We start from the raw sequence: 20309 nt of genomic DNA on the forward strand, positions 1-20309 counted from the left end.
TATTTGAAGGATCCCTTTTCAGGGGTTTTGGCCATCTTTTCACAGCTGTATGGTACACTGTAGTTATATGATTTTGGATGACCAGGTCTTTGTGCACCTATACCTTTGGGGTGTTCTATTCACTTGTCAAGTCTTTTAATCTTTTTTTAAATCTACTTTTGCTTTGTTCAGTACTCATACTTAATTTTTCATAACAACCAGCTTTTCTCAAGAATTTGCAGACTTGTCAGTGCATTTTAAATAATTCCTGATACTGTTTTCAACTGCAGGTTCCACTGGTTATTTTTAAGAGAGAAAAGGAAGTAGCAAGGAAATTGGAATTTGATGGGTTGTATATAACTGAACAACCATCAGAAGATGATATTAAGGGACAGTGGGATAGACTTGTAATCAACACACAGTGAGTTTTCATCTACTCCATCTCTTTATTGCTTTTCAAGGAATTATTCTTCAATCTCCACAATTATGTAGTTGATCATCCATGTTGTCTGAAACAAACACCAGTTGGGGATGTATTACTAGCAAGGCTATGCAAAGAATTTCAGGCATCTATTATGCTAATGTTTGATATTATTTTTTAGTTGTATTAATTCCTGGGTTTTGCCTTTAAGATCATCTCTGTTCCATGAAAGAACAAAAAGGCTTTTTTTCTGTTTTTTTTTTGCAAGCAGAGTTATGATTTTGTATTGCTGTCAGTTCAAAAATGAGCTGTGCTTTGCATCCTTTTAGTGTGTGTTGAAGGCTCTCAGGGAACATATTTAAAGTCCCGACTCTGCCTGATGGGACTGTGAGATCCAGCTGCTTTAGAACCCTGTCTGCAGGCATCGGCTTTGCTGCTCTTTGTCAGCCACATTAAGATGGTTAGGGTGAATGTCAGTTGGCAGCTCATTCCAGTGACTTTAGAAATGACTAGCTGACAATAGCAACAACAAAGAGCCTCTTAGAAATTAAATGTTTATAATTTTTATGATGTCATAGTAGCGACTACATCTTCTCATGACTGTCTAAAATGTAATCTTGTTTATCTGTAATTTTCAGGTCTTTTCCAAATAACTACTGGGACAAATTTGTGAAAAGAAAGGTAAGGCTTATTTTAAAAAATACATATGAAGCATAATTAACTAACAAAAATAAGATTGTAAAATAATTCAGTGGAGCTAATTAATAAGTTATGACATTTTTTACAAATATTTCAATGTGAAATACTTCTTAAAAGGAAAAAAAAATCGCTAAAATTCCTAATCAAGACACTAGGGTTATTTTAGGAACCTTTTTAAGCCAATTAAATATATTTAGTTTTTTTTTTAATTTTGATTTGGTTTGTTGTTTTTTTTGTTTGTTGTATTTTTTCTTAAATGAAATAACTAGTAGGGGTCAAATACTGTCTAAGAATTATTATTTTAAATAGAGCTTTTCATGTAGCTAGGATATTCAAAACATACCTTTCCTTTGTGACCTCACACTGTAATTTTTTTTCTGTTGGTGATGATATTAAGTTATTCTCCCTCTGGCTGCTTGCTGTCCTCTTCCTGTTTTCACTAAATAAGTAGGAAAAGCTTCTCTTTGACACCATCTTTTGCCTCAATTGGATTGATTGCAAATGGGCAGAAAAAAAAAATAAATTATTGACTGATATAGAGACAGATGGAAATGAAAATGTTTGTGTATGCTAAGCCTTTTGAATTCAGAAACCAAGCTAAAAACCAGCTGGTCTACCCAACTGATTCTCTTGAATATTCCTCCTAACTTTAGGTCATGGATAAATATGGTGAGTTCTATGGCCGTGACAGGATCAGTGAGTTACTAGGAATGGACAAAGCTGCTCTCGATTTTAGTGATGCTCGAGAAAAGAAGAAACCAAAGAAGGATAGCTCCTTATCTGCTGTGTAAGCATTTGCTTCTGGTTTGTTTGTCTGATTTTTGTTTGTTTGTTTTGTTGGGTTTTTTTGTTTGGATTGAGGTTTATTTTTTGGATTGGGGTTTTTTTTGTGTGTTAAAATCAAGCATTCAAGGTTTTTCATTAATTTTTGAATTTTCTTCTTGCTGTTTTATGTATAGCTATGAAGATAAAACAATACATAAGTTGAATGGTATAGTGAATTTATTTTATTATAGACAACTATATGCAGGAAGGACTCCACTGTACTTTATGTATGAACACATAGTTTAGTGCACAGCTACTTGGATGCATCACATTCCTACTGTTTTGATAGTGTCATTACAACTGGGCTGGAAATGCATTTTCATAGTTTCCTTGGTTCTACTCATCTGGAAAGAATGGGCAAAATTTGCACTGTGTGTTCTGATTATAAAGAAATGATGGAATAAATTTAAGTGATAGTGACCAATAAAAACTAGGAAGATGGAAGATTAGGTCTTCCTATCTTTTTACAATTTTTTTTTAACCAACTCTGTATTTGCCTATCCTCTGAGATACAGACCTAAAACATAGCCTGTAGTCATTTACAGTAATTGTGTTCCTTTTCCTTCCTATGGAAGTGACATTCACAGTTTTTTGTATAGCAAGGCAAATTTTTTCTTTTCCCAGTTCTACATTGTAAAATAAGTTATTCGAATAGGTATTTTAACAGGAGGACTTTTAATGCTATGAAGTGTCTCCTTATAGCTTGCTTTGAAAGCAGCATTTTATTAATGGCTTTGAAAGCATTGTATGACAGTGGGACAGTGGACACTGTGGGACCACTACCAGATAAGAATTGCATTGAAGCAAGGGCTGTTTTTTTAAAAGATGGATCTTTAATATCCATCATTTGATAAATAAACCTGGAGTCCATTTAGATAATTAGGTACAGTTATGAGCCGAAAGGACTCTGTGGCATTGTGGCAAGTGCTACATAAAATTTAATGAAGTACTTCAGGTTAGAAAGTATTTTGTATTTTTATTACTTTTATTATCGGTAAAAAAGAAAACTACATTTGGGAAGAAATTTGAAATAGTGTTTCTGTGAATCCTCTTGAAAAACAGACCAGAGGGAAGGTTGCTAAAATACGTCATTTCAAAATCAGGCCTCAAGAAAGCCATTTTTTTGTTAGATTTCTGATCTAAAAAAAAAACCCAACCAAACCCAAAAAACCAACCCCACCTCTCCACCTGCCCCCCCCCCCCCCAAAAAAAAAAAAAAGAAAACAAAACAACAAACCCTGAGCTCATCCATCTTTCATGTTCTTCCTGGAGAAATCATTCCATATTTAGAACTGATGAATATGCTGTGAGAAAATAAACAAATAGGACAGAAATACACAGAATTGTAAGCCTAGTAGATCCTTGCAGAGTGTTTGTGTAAGATATCTCAAGGTAATAATCTATTCTATGTATGTGCTGTATCTCCAAGACTGGAAGACAGTAACTCACTGGTTTGGTTTGATTCAGTGCTTTCTTTTTATAATGGTCAACCATTTTCTATGACATATCACCGTGTTCATGTTCAGTGCCTAGCATAACTATTTCTACATGGAGCAATAACACTTCTAATATTTCCTACCCAGTTGCCTCAGTAATAAGTAGTGAATGTTTCTAATCTGAAAGATTCTTTCTATTGTATAAATAGTAATATTAACAAAAAATCTTCCTAAACACCTACACATAAACTCATTAGTTGGTAAGAATGATCATATTTTCATTAATTATTTTTCTTATTGTTTCAGAAAGATGAGTCGTCTTTCTGAACTGTTTTCTCTGTTAGATTAGCCTCCTGAAGCAATGTGAAAGGACCTTTAACAGAAAATTGCAATATCTGTGAAGAAAGTTCATGCAATGAACCAACTAATTAAAACTGAATCTTCCCAGTTTTAGTTTGTCTGTCATTTTGGAAAAAGGTTAAATACTTTTGCAAGGCTATTTTTCAGTTTGAAATTAAAATAATGATAGTTGTTCCTAAGCTGGCAATGCCATGAAGCTGCTCTGAACAGCTCTGACATACAAATATTAAAATGATCCAAGCTGAATAGTTCAGAGTTTTCTGATTCCAGTTAACTTTAGCATCATTTGATTGACGAGGGTTTTTTTGTTTTTTTGAAGGGAAGAATAACTTTTGAAAACTTACGAAGTTACACTTGGAACAGCTGAATGCAGTAGGCCTTAAGAAAGAAGCTGTAAAATGTCTAGGTGTTGTTAAAGGTGATGAAATACTAGCACAGGTGGCAGCCAAACATAACACAGGCAATTTCTCAGAATTTTCCTGTCGTTTATTCCGACTGTGCATTCTCATGCCATGCCGTCCTTCACTGTTACTAAACTCAGCTGCTACTACAATTACAGTACTACTGTGTATGAAAACCTGTTCAGTAGTGCAAAAGTCAAATTTCATTCAGTCTAGGAAATTAATCTAAAATAATACCACATAATGATATTTCAAGAGAAACTTGAAACCATATTGTTCATTTTTGATTTATAGCTCTAGAGATTAATTTCTGTATGATCTTGTACTCTTTTAAGTCTTTTTGCTACTTGATCAAGGTAGTGAAAAGAAATAAAGAGGTCAATGCAGTATTATGCATGTAATCATTTCTTTGCTATCCATATCAGCTGTACTTTAAAAATTAAGATATGCAAAAATGAACAGTCCTGTCCATAAGCAGTCCTGTTTGTGGTATTTCATATATGAGACAAATGAATAGGTGGAATGTGGTCACAAGAATATGTCAGACACTAGAAGGGAGTGGTATTGGGTCAGAATAAAATAAGAAATTGCTACAATAATAATTTTGGAAAAAAATTTCAAGAGGTTTTGGTTCATTTTGCCACCTGAATACTTTACTGAACAGTATTTGAGTGAGAAACTGTTCTTAACATTTTTTAATCTTTTTTCTTGTTGTTGTTTTCATTCTAGGACAGTTTTCTATGAATTTTGATTTCTTTACGAACTAAAATTTGGGGCTGGACATTTTTTTTTATAGAAAATTGTATCAGCAGCTCTTACCTGTGCTAGACTTTGTTGGAGAAGCCATTTGAATGTTCAAGAAGCATTCCTGGTTTTTGGTGAAATGGAAGCATCTAGGTTCATCTTTGAGTACTCTGTAGTATCTGGAGCATAGCATAGTTTGGGTACCTTTGGGACTAGCTTGATTCTAATAATTTCTTTCAAGATATGAATGCAAGTTTTGTTATAGATGCATCTTTCTATCCTTGTAAAGTTGAAAGAAAAAAACCCAAATGTGTAATTTTAATTTTTCTAGTGTATGTAGTTTGTTTGTTGTACAAATACCATCTCTGCAATCCTAATCAGATGGTAAATGTCACCCACTATGGACTGAATCACCATGGAAGAAACTTAGATGAAGCCTAAAGCTTTTGTTTCTTCAGAGTTGCTGTCTATCATAGAGGAATAATGAAGCAAAACCAATTGCTGACCATGCCACCAATGTGCCTAGAAATCTGTGATTGGCTCTCATTCTTTAAAAAAGTTTTGTGTCACCTCATGAGAAGTTCACTGTGAGGGTTGGGATGCACTGGATCAGGTCAGGTTGTCCAGAGAATTTGTGGCTGCCCCATCCCTGGCAGTGTTCAAGGTCAGGTTGGATGTGGCTTTGAGCAACCTGATCTAGTGAGAGATGTGTCTGCCCATGGCAGGTTCCTTCCAACCCAAACCATTCTAGGATTCTGTATATGTTCTTGATTTGTTAACCTAGTAGATAGTTGCCTTTGCATACATAAAAAAACCAAACAAACAAAACCAAAAAAATGAACAAAAAACCAGGAATAAAATAAACAAAATGGTTAAAAAAGAAGAAAGCTCAAGTCTATTGAACCTTATTTAACCAGATAAGAGACCTTAGAATTCACCATTAGTCTCTATGCATATGTTATTTCTTTCTTTACAGAGCATAAATAATACAACATACTCTTTTCCCTGCTCTGAGCTAAATGTATAGGCCTGTGAAAGTTCAGTGGAGGCAAATGACCATAATTCACTGTGAATAAAGGGCAAAAAAAATGACCCTGAATGAGTTATTGTATAATCTAAACGTTTTCTGCATAGAAGCAAAATGTATGTTCGAAAGTCCTGCCTTGGGCAAATTTGAAAACAAGGGTCAAATCTTTCATAAATCAGAAAACTTCTCAATTTCTTCTGCTTTCCCCTTTTTGTTCAAGTAGACTTATACTCCTCAGAAGCAAAAATGAATTCTCAGTTAAAATAGGCTGTAGACTCTTTGGAGTAGAGACCTTGATCTAAGTTTGATTTAATGCTTTTTTCAATTTAGTAGCTCCATTTATATAAATGTAGTATTTCTACTATTTTACAGGAGACTCAACTTGACTCTTTTGCCTTATAGCTTTATGTGTAAAAATGGTGTTAATGTTTTATTGTATTAAAGAATAAATACAAAGAATATAATACAAATAGGATTTTGGTATTTGAGTGGCAAAGTATTCCTTGGTAGAGTAATATTCAAACAAAACTATTAACTTTATGTTGTTAGTGGCTTTGGCTATAGAATCATAAACTCATAGAATGGTTAAGGTTGGAAAGGACCTGAAGATCATTAAGTTCCAACCCCCCTGCCATGAGCAGGGACACCTCCCAGTAAACCATGTCACCCAAGGCTCTGTCCAACCTGGCCTTGAACACTGCCAGGGATGGAGCATTCACAGCTTCCTTGGGCAACCCATTCAGACCTCAATAGGCCAGGGTTTAACTCTTGGTATTCCTTCTAAAGCTTCAGATAATTCCATATAAACATCTGGCATTGAAGTGCTATATGCATTCATATATGGCAGGTGTATTGCATCTGTCAGCATTACTTTCACTTGTTTAGTTACTATCAGCAGCTCTTCTCTTTAGGAAAACTAAATTCACTCACATTTTAAGGATAAAAGTAGAACAGATGACATTTTTCATGCTATTATTTATATTTGCTCCTGAATTATGATCCAGATTTTTTAGGTTTTTTTTGTTGTTGTTGATTTACTACAGATGATCCAAGCCTTTCCAAAAAGAAAAAGTCAAGTATACATTGTTTTTGCTAAGTTGTATCATGTCTCCATAGAGGATAAAAAAAGTGCTTCAAGTGTGTTAATGGTTTTAATTCTAGTGCAAAAAATGTAGCCTAAAGTTGAGATATTTGCTTATGTTGATAGGGTGATAAGAGGATTAATATTTAAAGGTATTAATCAAAGAAATACAAGTCAAAAACCTGGAGAGAACAGTTTACAGTATTAGTCTGTACAATGTGAAAGTTTGCTGAAGACAGCAGTGGAAGGCTAATACAACAAAGAAAGAAAAGTGAAAGAAACTAGGAGCCCAGACCTGGACCCAGCATTCCAGGTGTGACCTTACCAGTACCAGATTAGATGGGAAGGGTCACTTTCCCCTACCTGTTGGCAGTGATCCTCCTTGTGGAGCACAAAGTACCATTAGCCTACTTTGCAGTGAGTGTGCGTTGCTGGCTTAACTTGCAGTCCACCAAGAACTCCAGGTCCTTTTCTGCAAGAGCCTTTAATGTACATTTCTCTCATTCACATTTATCCTGATACTAGTGGGAAAAGCAAAGGATATAGGCTCCTTTGTCTGTCTTTAATGTCATTTAATTGTATCACCCAAAGGTATCATAAAATGCTATCATAACTAATGGTATAAAAGTGACATTTTGGGTTCCAAATTCTCTGACCTTTTTGACTTTAGGCTTAGATGGGTAACATGGGGAAAAAGAAATCTCTTTTTTTTCCATGTATTGCAAAGACAGTCCATTTCACTTGTGTGCATATGATAACATTATAGACATCAATCAGCATTAGTTTTGATGAATCCAGTGGTGGGTTTTTTGTTTCTTTATTGGGTTTTTTTTTGTTTTGTTTTTTGTTTTTTTTTGATGGGTTCATTCCAGAGTGAAATGTGAATTAGAACAAGATTCTGGTGTATTTCAGCTTTTGGAGAAATAGATCAGCTATTTTTTTTGTGTTGTAAAATGAAGCTTATTTATTTATTTTTACAGGCTAAATTCAATTGATGTTAAGTATCAGATGTGGAAATTAGGAGTTGTTTTCACTGATAATGTAAGTTTATCAGAGTATGTGTGTGTATATATATATGTATGTATATGTCTGCATATTTATGTATATATTAACTTTCTACAAGGCAATATACACTTGTTAGCCCAAAGCGTTTCAAAGGGAGGTATGAAATACTCTGGATTGTATTTAATTTACTGCATAGATGAAAAAATCTTAGAAGCTTAGAAAGACATTGCTCAGATCTGCTCCCAGTTACACAGGTTTTAGACTATTTGGTCAGTTCCTGTCCCCTTCTGATGTGCTTTATTCAGAAACAATAAGCAAGCACTGCACTGTAGAATTAGAAAACTATTTAAATTCTAACTGCCATTTTTCATATTATTCATAAACCTTATGAACACTTGAATATTCCTGGAGCATAATCTGATTGGTATAGTTAATGTATGTGGAAAATTTGTGAATCTTACGATTATTGCTTGTCTAACTCAGCTCATATTGCTGGTGGAAAAAATGGTTGGGTAACAAACAATATTAGAACTAGGAGAATGAAAGTGTAATCTGACTTTAGATGAGAAAGACTAGAACAGTAAGTCTCCAGGTCTACTGACAGCATGATCTGTAGAGTTAGAGCTTGTTCAGTATTAGTCTTTTATTTTTTTTTAAGAGAGGGAATGTAATTTCTATTATAAATATGTAATTCCAATAAAAATCATAGCACAAATGATGAAATTAACATTTGTAGTAATAGTAAACTACTTCAATAATACTTGCATGTTTAAATAGTAGCTGTATTAGTTTGAACTGTAAAATTCCTTTTGCTGTTTACAGTCTTTTTGTGTCATTAATCACCTTTGTGATTTAATATTTAATGTAATTAGTTAGAAATTCATAAACAAATCATTTAAATCAGAAAAAAATACATTAAAAACATTTAAAAATAAGGGCTTGACAATTTCAAAATTAGTTTTTACAAACTAAAATTTAGAATATGTCAATTTTGACCATGTCTTGTGAATGCTTTGTTTGCTGATTTTACATTTTTGCACAGAGAAAATTCTTAAAGATCTTAAGCAAATTCAATGTTAAAAAAAATAAAAAATAGAATTCTATTTAAAGAAAAAAGCAGTCAAGCAATTTCCTTAGTGTTTTGGATTAAATTGAAGATAATAACCAAGAAGTTTTATTTTGTGATGTACTTGTTTTTTTTCTGGTAGTCTTTCCTTTACCTAGCGTGGTACATGACCATGTCAGTCCTTGGCCATTACAACAATTTTTTCTTCGCTGCTCATCTCCTTGACATTGCAATGGGATTCAAGACATTACGAACTATCCTGTCATCAGTGACCCACAATGGTAAACAGGTATCAGCTGTCATCTCTTTCCAGCTTTTTTACTTACAGGGCAGATTTCTTCCTGACTTAACTCAGGTGCTCTGCACATTGACAACTGAATTGTTCTTTCATTGTAAAGTTTAGAACTTAGGTTAGTGGGGCAACTAGTCAATGGTGTTTATAAGCATAAGAAAGTGGGACTAGGATGTATGACAGTAGCTCACTGTTACAAGCAACTGTTTCATAAAGTTGCTGTTAAAATGTTTTTCACATTTCTTCTAAAGGTAGGTGCAGTTGAGAGTTGCTGTTTCTGTTAGAGGACTGTTTGAGAAACTCAGTTTTTTTGATGATAAGAAATCTTTTTCTACAGAAGCTATGAAATCTGAAATTAAGAATAGTCCTGAAGTTTTGTCAAATTATCTAATTACCTATGAAGTGAGGAGACATTTTTATGATTGGGAACTTTTTAGGTCTGGCAGCTATGCAAGAGAAATACCAATTTGCAGGATATTGCAGTTCACTTCCAGCTGCTTTCCTTAAAGCTCAAGGCAAAATTTTAATGATGCTGCAGTTGAGCAGTGGGGCATTTCTTGCTGCTTCTCTGAGATAGATATTATAATATTAGGAATAATTAGTTTTATATGTGATTTTATAGATGTAAACAAAATTTTTTTAGTATTAATATTTTAATTATACAATAGGCAATATTAGTAGTAGTACTATTAGGTAGTAAACCTTTGGATGTTTTTTTCTGATTGTGTGGGGATTATATAATTCTAATGCATTTCTTGACTGTGTATGTATCCATTAGATTTTGCAATATTTGTCTTTGTAATTGTGCTTCTAAAGCACTGTTTTCCTTTAAAATAAAACAGGTGAAATCCACATTTGCATGAAAGTAAGCAGATTTATTACCACGTTACAAAGATGCGAGACAGATAAAAAGTGAAGTTTTCTTTCTGCTAGTACATATAAATTATTGATACTTTCCTTCTCTCAAAGAAAATTGTATAGCATAATTCTATGCTATGGTGGTGTTATATCCACTCTATAATTTTGTTTTCCAGCTTGTTCTAACAGTGGGATTACTGGCAGTAGTAGTATACTTGTATACAGTAGTGGCATTCAATTTTTTCCGCAAGTTCTACAACAAGAGTGAAGATGGTGATATGCCGGACATGAAATGTGATGATATGCTAACAGTAAGTCTTATTTTGCTTTCTGATTTTTTTCTTGAACTGTTGTGCTTTTGCCCTGATCTTCCTGTAATTCCTATTCATACAGTCATGTCATTAGCCACTGACAGGAAAGACTATAATTGAAGACAAAGGAACAAATACAAATACAATCCCTAACAACTAGAATATGCCCTGTGTATGTTAAGCAAACACAGCGATAAATGAATAGAAGATATGTGATAGTATTCTTTGCTGTAGTTTCTCAAAAAGTTTAAAAAAAAATAAAATATGTGAAGCTGAGCCAAGTCAGTTAAAAGACAGTACTCCTGGATCTTGAGGTTCTACAGGCCATTTAGGAGGATGGTCAGTTACAGGCAAGGACTTTGATTATTAATTCAGGTACTGAAATGTTTACTTAAGCTTGGAAATCCATCTGTTTCATTTAACAAGAATTGCCATGGTTATCTTCAACTTCAGTGCTGTTACTGAAATCTCTCCTGTGCTCAGAACCACTAAAATTTGTTTTGTATTTGCTGAGCCAGTGCCAGGCTTTGCATTTGTGGATAGTAGATAGAGGTTAAACCACAAAGAATTTCTAAAATGTGTTACTGTTACTGTCCTTCTAAAAGGATAGTCTTGTACAACAAAGTTAGATCTATTTCAATATATCATGTAATAGTGAACTCCTCTAGAGAACTGACACCATTTAAAAGTTACTGTTACTGTCATTGCTACTTTCTGATAGGGAGTGAGAACTTTGGACCTGTAGTTTGCAAAGCTACTTGAAAGAAAAGGAACTAATCCCCTGCTCTTGACCTCTGACAATAGTGTCATAATTTTCTATTAAATTATAGCACAATAAACTGGACATTTTGCACTGCCAGCATCACACATAACTATATTGAGAGACCTATTAAACCATTTATCAGATCATTGATTCACAGTATTAGTCTCAGATTTTTTTCATTACAAACTAGCCTGTCTTCTCCACAAATCTCTGATTTTGGGTTTGTTATTTTTTTTTTTTTTGTTCTGTTTTGGTTTTTGTTGTAGGGTTGTTTTTTGTTTGGTTTTTTTTTTTGTGGTTGTTTGGGGTTTTTTTTCTTTCTTCATTTGGTTGGGGTTTTTTGGTTGTGGTTTTGTTTGGTTGATTGGTTTGGGGGGGATGGTAATGACGTTTCCTACTCATACATTACTGAAGTGATTGTATCTGAATCATGGTTTACTGCTGGTCTTAAGTAGTCTGTGATCTTTCTGACCTGTTGCATAATGAAACAATGCAGTACAGCAGCATTTCACCTCCCTCAGAAATATACATGACCTCAAAGGGAAGAAAAAGATGACTTAAGTACTTGACATAGTGTAGTTCCTAGACAATATTCCAGTTATAACAATTTCTGAATTTGCAACAATGGGTATTTTTACTTTTAGCAGCAGACAAACATTGTATCCCTTTATTTTATGTTTTCTAGTGCTACATGTTTCACATGTATGTTGGAGTGCGTGCTGGTGGAGGCATTGGTGATGAAATAGAGGATCCAGCAGGAGATGAATATGAAATATATCGAATTATCTTTGACATCACTTTCTTCTTCTTTGTGATTGTCATCCTGCTTGCAATTATTCAAGGTATATGTTTGTAATCCATGGACTGAAAGTGTTATTTTGCAGTACAAAGATCTTAGTGCAATGGTAATTGCACACCTAAGATTCAGCCAGCGAGGATCATTAAGCACAGATTTATATAGTAAATCACACCCATCCAGCTTTTATCCATACTCTTTTCTTTCTAGTCCCTGTAAAATCAACAGGCTTTTAATGGGATCAATGGAAGCTAAAAAAAGCTCTTTGCTGTGAGAATACTGGCATCACTACAGTTTCTATCTTCTCATTGCCTTTTCTAAAAGCCTCCTGTAAATAATCAGCAAGACTCAGAGCTTGTGGTAAATTGTTTATAACTCTTACTCAAGCAAGAAGTTTTTTAAAGTGCTTAGGGAGGGTGCAGAATTTTTTATAGTTTGAAGTGGCCTATCTCATACTGTTTGTTTCTTTATTTTGTGAGTGGCTGAAGAGTAGAGGCCATAGCTGTCAACCTTTGAGTATAATTCTCATCTGATATTCATCAGTTTTACAGCACAGCTGTATCAGTAATGACTGTGGAGTTAGTCCTTTGTATTGGTGTAAGAAAAGGGAGAATCACAATAACTTAGAATCTGAGCCACAGAGCTTGTGGTGGTTTATCTCCTTCTTTCTGTATCTCCCTGAAATCACCTCTTACTTCCATAAAGCTCTGACAGTGGAACCTTGTACTTCATGACAATAATAGAGAGGATTCACAGCGCTACGGGCCTTTCTGCATCTGCCATGTAATAAATCCCTGAATCTCTGGCACTGTAAATAAAACAGAAGTCCCATTTTCTAATTCCAAATGATACTGCTGGCTGTGACAAAGAATACAGAGAAGGTGGAGTTACTGAGTGCCTTCTTTGCTTCAGTCTTTACAAAGGCCAGCCATCAGGAATCCCAGACCCTGAGGGCAAGAGATGAAGTCTGGAGGAAGGAAGACTTTCCCTTGGTCGAGGAGCACCAGGTTAGAGATAATTTAGGCAAACCTGATGCCCACAAACCCATGGACCTTGGTGGGATACACCCACAAATCCTGAGGGAGCTGACAGATGTTATTGCTAAGTCACTCCATCATCTTGGAGAGTCAGGAGAGGTACCTGAGGACTGGAGAAAAGCCAGTGTCACTCCAGCCTTCAGAAAGGGCAAGAAGGGAGGACTCAAGAAACTACAGGCTGGTTGATCTCACCTCAATCCTTGGAAAGGTGATGGAACAGCACATCTCGGATGTTCTCTCTAAGCATGTGAAGATGTGAAGGAGAAGAAGGTTATCAGGAGTAGTCAGAGTGGATTCACCAATCTTGCTTAACCAATCTCATAACCTTCTGTGATCAAACGATTGGCTGGGTAGATGAGGGGAGATCAGTGGAAGTTTTCGACCTTGACTTCAGCAAGCGTTTTGACTCTGTCTACCATAACATCCTTATAGGTAAGGTTAGGAAGTGTGAGTGGACACGGAGGTGAAGTGAGAACGAGCTGACTGGCAGATAGATAAAGGGCAGTGGACACAAAGTGAAATGCAGGAAGTTCCATCTGAATGTGAGGAAAAAGATTTTTTTACTTCCAGCATAACAGAGCACTGGAACAGGCTGCCCAGAGAGGTTGTAGAGTTTCTTTTTCTGGAGATATTAAGAATCTGCCTGGATGTGATCCTGTGTAACCTGCTTAGGTGAACCTGTGTTAGCAGGGAGATTGGACTAGATGATTGCCAGAGGACCTTCCCAACCTTGACCATTCTGTGACTCAGTGATGTTACTGATAGCCATGTCCTTTAACTTGCTAATTTTTCTTCTCATGTTACTTTGGTCTTTGGAGTATATATTGGCTTTTAGAATTTTTGTACAAGATTCTTGTTCAATGTTCTTTGTCAGAGGTATCACTGGATTTCCAAATATTCTTTGTCACAGTTCTGTTCTTGAACATTAACTATAATTTTAACTTAAACCCTAGGTTTAATTATTGATGCTTTTGGTGAATTAAGAGATCAGCAAGAACAAGTTAAGGAAGACATGGAGGTAGGAACATTTGATTGGTGAACTATACCCTATTTTCAGGTTTCGTGAATATCTGTTTTCAATCAAAACGTTAGTGGATAATATTTTAAATTAAGAGGAAATTACAGTTCTGTACATGGTCAAATATCATATATCCTGGATGAGATTCTACTGTCACATCTCAGTTCATTAGATGGACATAATAGCTGAGATTTTTTTTAATTGACTTTTTTTGTACGTAATAAAATATAAGAACTTACATAAGCAGTTCTCTTAGTACCCAGTGATATTCCTTTTAGACAATTTTATGAAGAGAAAACTGCTACCATGCAGGTTTTGAATGGCATTTACCACTCTATGCTGCCTCATGTGAAAAAGGTATGCTATGCTTTGACAGATGCTAGGTGCTGTCTTGTATGTCTCTTTGCAAGGGACATAAACAAAGGTGTCTAAACTGCTACTCTGCTCTAAGTGTATTTTGGATCTGTTTTCCCATTCCTAGTATGGATTTTTTAAATACCACCAGATCAAATGCGGACAGTTTCTTGCTGTCATTTATAAGTTAACAAAAATTCACACAAAAGATTAACACCTTTTTTCTCATGACTTTTTAAAGTTTAGACTAATCTCTGCATCTTCATTTTTATAAACAAGAAAAATCTTTGTACATTTTTGTATATTATAATGAATTACATGCTTGTGGCTACTAAGTCATTTGGAAATTCAGGCGACAGTGTCAACACTGTCATGTTACACTTCATCTCAGATCTCAGTTTCTTTGTTCAGGTAACTTCTGTTCTTTTAATCTGTGTCTGAAAGTATCCTGTACTTGGTAGTTTTCTATGCTGTTGTTTAAATATGCCTATAACACTTAAGGAAAGTGTTGCAAGCCTACTATGTTTTGTAATCTGAATTCAGTTTCAGCTGAACAAGCACAGCAGGCATTGAGGTAAATATTGCTGGATGTTACAATAAGTGCTATTTACAGTGTTAAAAGGAAAAAAAAGATCAAAATGAGCTTTGACCATTGTATGCCACTCTTTCTCCGGTGATAATTGTTCACTTACAGCTGGCAAAGAAGCTATTCTGATGGCAGTTAAACTTTTATTCAAGTATTTTGTCTAAGGTACATAGTCCCAATCATTAAAGGAAAAGCTTTTTTGTTCAGCACATGTTACACTTAATGCATTGCTATTTTCAAGAAATGTGTTACATTTTTATTGGCCTTTTCTCAAAGGGGGACAGGGTTATATATAGTGTTGAAGTGCTCTGTATTCTTTCTTCTAGACAAAGTGCTTTATCTGTGGAATAGGAAATGACTACTTTGACACAGTGCCCCATGGCTTTGAAACACACACACTACAGGAGCACAACTTGGCCAATTATTTGTGAGTACAGTAAAAATGAACTCCTCTCTAAGTCATAACCCTTGCACTCTGAAAGTACCTGATTAGCTCTTTTCCATAAGTAATAGTACTGTTTGGCTTTAATGTGCACTCATGCTGTCTGAATATATCATTCTGGGGGGATAGGAATGAGGATTGAACAAACTTCTTTACCTTGTTTCCAGCTTGGTTGTGACACACCAGATTTGTGTGAGCTAGATAGAAACCAGGAATTTAGTATGTTACTGTGGAGCTGTAAAAGTGAATGTGTTGTGCAAGGTGCAGAGGAACAGTTTGACCTGGCCTAGAGACTGATGGAGAGAATAATGCACAAGCAAAGGAGTAAGACAAAAGAGGGAAAGCTTACATTGGACAAAATATTGTGAGTGGAGTGTTGAGGCTGACAAAGAAAACCTGGGACAAATGGGGAAGTAGAGGAAGTGGTATGAGAAGCTAGAGAGCGAAGGGATCAGACCAAGGGCATCAGGTCCACCTCTGGAAAATACAAGCAGATCATCAGTGACCACTAAACTTAGTCCTTTTAAATCTGGAAATAAAGCCACTTATCAGGTCCACAATCAGTGTATCATACTGTTTCTCTCCCGTCAAATACGTTTGAAAATCCAGTGACAAAGAGTACTTCTGTAATAGTGCTGTCAGCATGAAGCAATGGATGGATTGTGACTTTTATGTTTATGAACTATCACTGTATGTGCACAGATTAATGATTAATGTAAAGTGAAACATCCCCAAAGAGAACTTCCACCTGAAAAACAGGTTGTACAAGCAAAATACATTGAAAACACCATCATGTGGGATTTTGTTCCTGCTTACAAAGCACTGCACAATTAACATACAATAACATTCTATGTGCATCATCTTAAGGAAATGTTTTTGACATTTTTGTTCATATTTTGTTTATATTTTTACATATATTCTGAAAGAATGTTTACTATGAGTGAAAGTTTGAAATTATCACCTAGTGTATGACAGTTAGCTCAAAAACCCAAGACGAGTGTATTTTTAAAATTATAAGTTCTTTTCTGCCCATGTTGATCTTGAGTTGCATACGCTAGTAAAATACCCCCAGCCTATAATTTCAATAAGAGAAATCTCTTAATCAAAGCTCCAGTGACTGTTCTCTGTCTGCTTCCAAGTTGTACTTCTGGGCAAGAAAATGTCTATTATAATTTTAAATTAAAAAGTTTAAGTAAATCTTTTTTTAAACTCAGTTGCAATTTACAGCAAACCAAACCAAATCTTTCACATTTTAGCATACTATTCATTGAACAGTGATTGAATGTCAAGAGTGTCAGGAAAGTATATTTAATGTCTGAGAATATTATCATAAATAGAACTCTCAAACTTGTAAGTTCATGAACAGCGTTATCGCCATACATCCGAAAAATATCCATCCCTCTGTGGGTTGCCTAATGTATTCATAATTACTGTTTCTTTGCTTGTAGGTTTTTTCTCATGTATCTTATTAACAAAGATGAAACGGAGCATACAGGACAGGTAGGTTGATAAACTCTATGAATGTCAACAGGTTTTAAATAAGACTGATTCCAAAATGAAATAATTCAGACTCGGCAAACCTAGGAGTATTCTAATTATTAGCTCCCTATATGGTATGTAACTTAATTCTCATTCTTCTAAACAATTCTTAGGACTTTGGTTGCTTCATATTAGTTTGAGTATCAATTCTGTAGTATTTTTTGTTCCTATTTTGTTATCTGACCTTTTATTCCTTAATCGTTACTTCCACAAAATATAAATACAGACAATAAACAAAAGCAACGTGATACAGAACATTTAAGCATCTTATGAAAGCAGCACTCATAATTTCTTCCTGATTATTCTTTTTTAATAGTCTTTGTCCTATATTGTTATATTGTCCTATATTGATATATATTCTTCTTTGTCTACGTTCATGGATAACTCCACATGAAAGAGCTTGTGTATACTTTTAAAATGAAACCAGTGGTAGAAACCTGGAAGTTTCTTCATTGCTGTTGTTCTTTCAAACTTCTACTGATTCCTCCAACTTCCTTAAAGTATACTTAAAGTCAGTAAAAAACAAACAAACAAAAAAGTATCAAATTTACAGACTACTGTTGGTTTGTTTTTTTTTTTCTAGTGGAAGTTTTGCAACTGACTAAGCAGATATTCCTATGTTGCAGATCAGAAAAAAAAAAGAAGCCTTAAGAGCATCATATACGTAGCCCTACAGATTTGGGTAGAGGGATGATTTGCTATAAATCTATGTAGCTTATTCTTTCTGAACTCTGATGTGTGTACTGGGAAATTATAGTAATCTTCTTTGTATATATCTTCTCAGCCTTGTCCAGTATGAGATTTTATGTATTTGCTTTGCTATTTTTTGAACATCTGTTTGTCATTTGAGAATTTCATACTAACGAGATATTTTTAAAAAAGTTTTTTTTATTTGCTTTTTTTTTTTTACCTTGGCATACAGTCCTATGTTCACTGAAGCCAAATTTCTACTAAGTGTTCAGGTTTGAGACTGTTAGCTGATAATTTGAAAATTGAGAGTAATTTATGCTATGTAATTTTATGTAATAAATTCTAGGGACAAAGTTTAGTGATGGATTTAGCAATGTTAGGTTTATGGCTGGACTCAATGGTGTTACAGGTCTTTTCTAAGCTAGATGGTTCTATGGTGCTATAACTTGTATAACACACATCCTTTCACCTATGGAATTTGCATAATAAAAAGCACATTTAAGTGGTGTGATTAAAATGGAAATAAATTAATATATCCTTTACCGTTCTCTGGTCTGCTAGACACAGAGGCTTACCTGAACAAATCATAATAAAACAAAACGAAAACCCCAAAAGCCACCACTAATTCAGAAAAATACTGCTCTTCTAAGAAATCTTTAAAGGCCATTTTAGTTTATGTAATGTATAGTCATGTTTTGAAATGACCAACGCAAAAATTCAGTCAAATTTCTATGACAGAAAATATTCTACTTACCCTGGTATTTGTCTCAGGACCAGCTTTGGTTGAGCTTTTCAGTGCTCCTGCGTGTGCAATAGGAACTGATCTACCTAGTTCTTTTCTATGTGTTTCTTCAGTGCTTTTTTTCTAGGTAACAAATATTAAGAAACTACTCTAATTAATCAAAATTGTTAATGTGATTTTGTAGCATGATATACAACAACCTCAGATGCAGGGAATCAAAAAAGTGAAGCGGTATATAAATAAAAGAGAAAAAGTCATGGTTGGTGCTTGTTTATTGAATCAAGTTATATTATTTAAATTGTTTTTCTTTCAGGAATCCTATGTATGGAAAATGTACCAAGAACGCTGCTGGGAATTTTTTCCTGCTGGTGATTGCTTCCGTAAACAATATGAAGACCAGCTCAACTAAGCTGAGATGAGGATTTCCAGATGAAAATTTGTCCATGTATTTCCCAGCTCCTTTGGGAATGTCTAACAGATTTCTTAAATCCCCAAAGCTGTGTGCTTTTTGGAGCACCAAAGCTCTGTTTTTAATGATCCAACTGCGCTTTTATTTTCTTGTGTATTTGCTTTGAGAACACTGGATTAAAGAACAGTGAAAAATAACAACTCTGGAAAACAAACCAACCACTTGCACACACAAAAGATATCCCTATACATAACATGCACGCATAGGAAAAGACTTGACAGCTTATTTCTGAAACTGCCAGATGATGCCCTTGTTGATAAGATCGCACATGGGGTGACATGGTAGCAACACTCATTAAACCTGTTTATTTCATCATCCTGGAAGGAACTATATGTAGTTCACTGAGCACTGTAAAAGATTGTTGTGGACACTTAAGTTGCGGGGAAATAGTGCCTTACTATATGTGGGTTGAGCTATGCAGAAGATGAGTACATGATGACATCATATTTTGTTTTCTTTATGTCTTCCCTTTCTTCCAAGTTAATATTTATTTGTGGTTTTGGTGGATTTGGGAGGAAGGGATTTGATTGTGCACATATTTTTAATAAGACTGGAGTGTCTCAGGACAAGATTAGGTTACTCTCATCAAGTTTGTTTCACATTTACCTTCCTCTTTAGCTTTTGCTCTTATTTTGGTAATGCTCTGATACAACACTGCAACTTTATGAAATCTTTGTTTGAAAACAAGATGACTGCAAAAAAACACTTTAACAAAAATGTTTCATTGCATGTTTATTATGCAAGTTTAAAACAATAAAAAAAAAAACCAACTTTCAGAAGCAAGTTGATCAACATGAAAAAACATTCACAATAATTATATCCATAGTAATAAAGTGTTGTGGGCTTTATTGTACATCTGGAACAAGTGTCATCAGCCAACAATGTATATGTTATGAATTTAACAGTAGTTTTAATTTCTTTTCTTTTTCTTTCTTTCATTTCTGCCACCTGTGATTGATAGTGGAGTTGAAGATTTTCTTGTTAAATTATTTTTTAAAAGCAAAGCAATATCCATTCAGGGACTCCATCAGTTGCATCATGAAACATCAATGATGTGTACATCACTCCATTTTGAGTCCTTTTCAATTGTAATGCCAGTCTTTGCAAATAAAAAGAGAGATTCAGAATGGAAACAAACTGTTTTGGGTAGCATTTAAGGTCTTTGTTATGGAGTCATTTTATTAATCCCTGGATTAATTACACCCATTTCAAAACACGATTAATCTGCGTTTTCCTTAGTGAAAGCTTTTGGTTCTGGTTTTTCTCCTGGACTTTTTGCTGTTCTACCGCTCCACCTTGTCTCTTTATAGTTCACAGTTTTGTTTTAAAATAAATTGGCTGTATCAATATTCAGTTGTAACTAAAGAA

At 34.6% G+C, this 20309-nt stretch overlaps 1 protein-coding gene across 1 annotated transcript in view; it reads left to right on the forward strand.

Annotated features, from left to right (window-relative positions):
• RYR2 (ryanodine receptor 2) overlaps nucleotides 1-18881 on the forward strand; it is a 363651-nt gene extending 344770 nt beyond the window's left edge. The window contains exons 97-107 of the mRNA XM_034060766.1: nucleotides 270-400; nucleotides 1039-1081; nucleotides 1753-1886; nucleotides 7954-8014; nucleotides 9187-9333; nucleotides 10371-10505; nucleotides 11954-12110; nucleotides 14055-14119; nucleotides 15386-15486; nucleotides 16950-17001; nucleotides 18786-18881. Of these exons, the coding sequence (XP_033916657.1) occupies nucleotides 270-400; nucleotides 1039-1081; nucleotides 1753-1886; nucleotides 7954-8014; nucleotides 9187-9333; nucleotides 10371-10505; nucleotides 11954-12110; nucleotides 14055-14119; nucleotides 15386-15486; nucleotides 16950-17001; nucleotides 18786-18881 (1122 nt within the window). The remainder of the gene's footprint in view (nucleotides 1-269; nucleotides 401-1038; nucleotides 1082-1752; nucleotides 1887-7953; nucleotides 8015-9186; nucleotides 9334-10370; nucleotides 10506-11953; nucleotides 12111-14054; nucleotides 14120-15385; nucleotides 15487-16949; nucleotides 17002-18785) is intronic.
• The last annotated feature ends 1428 nt before the right edge of the window (nucleotides 18882-20309 follow it).

This window comes from Melopsittacus undulatus, chromosome 3 (assembly GCF_012275295.1).
Source record: "Melopsittacus undulatus isolate bMelUnd1 chromosome 3, bMelUnd1.mat.Z, whole genome shotgun sequence".
NCBI lineage: Eukaryota > Metazoa > Chordata > Aves > Psittaciformes > Psittaculidae > Melopsittacus > Melopsittacus undulatus.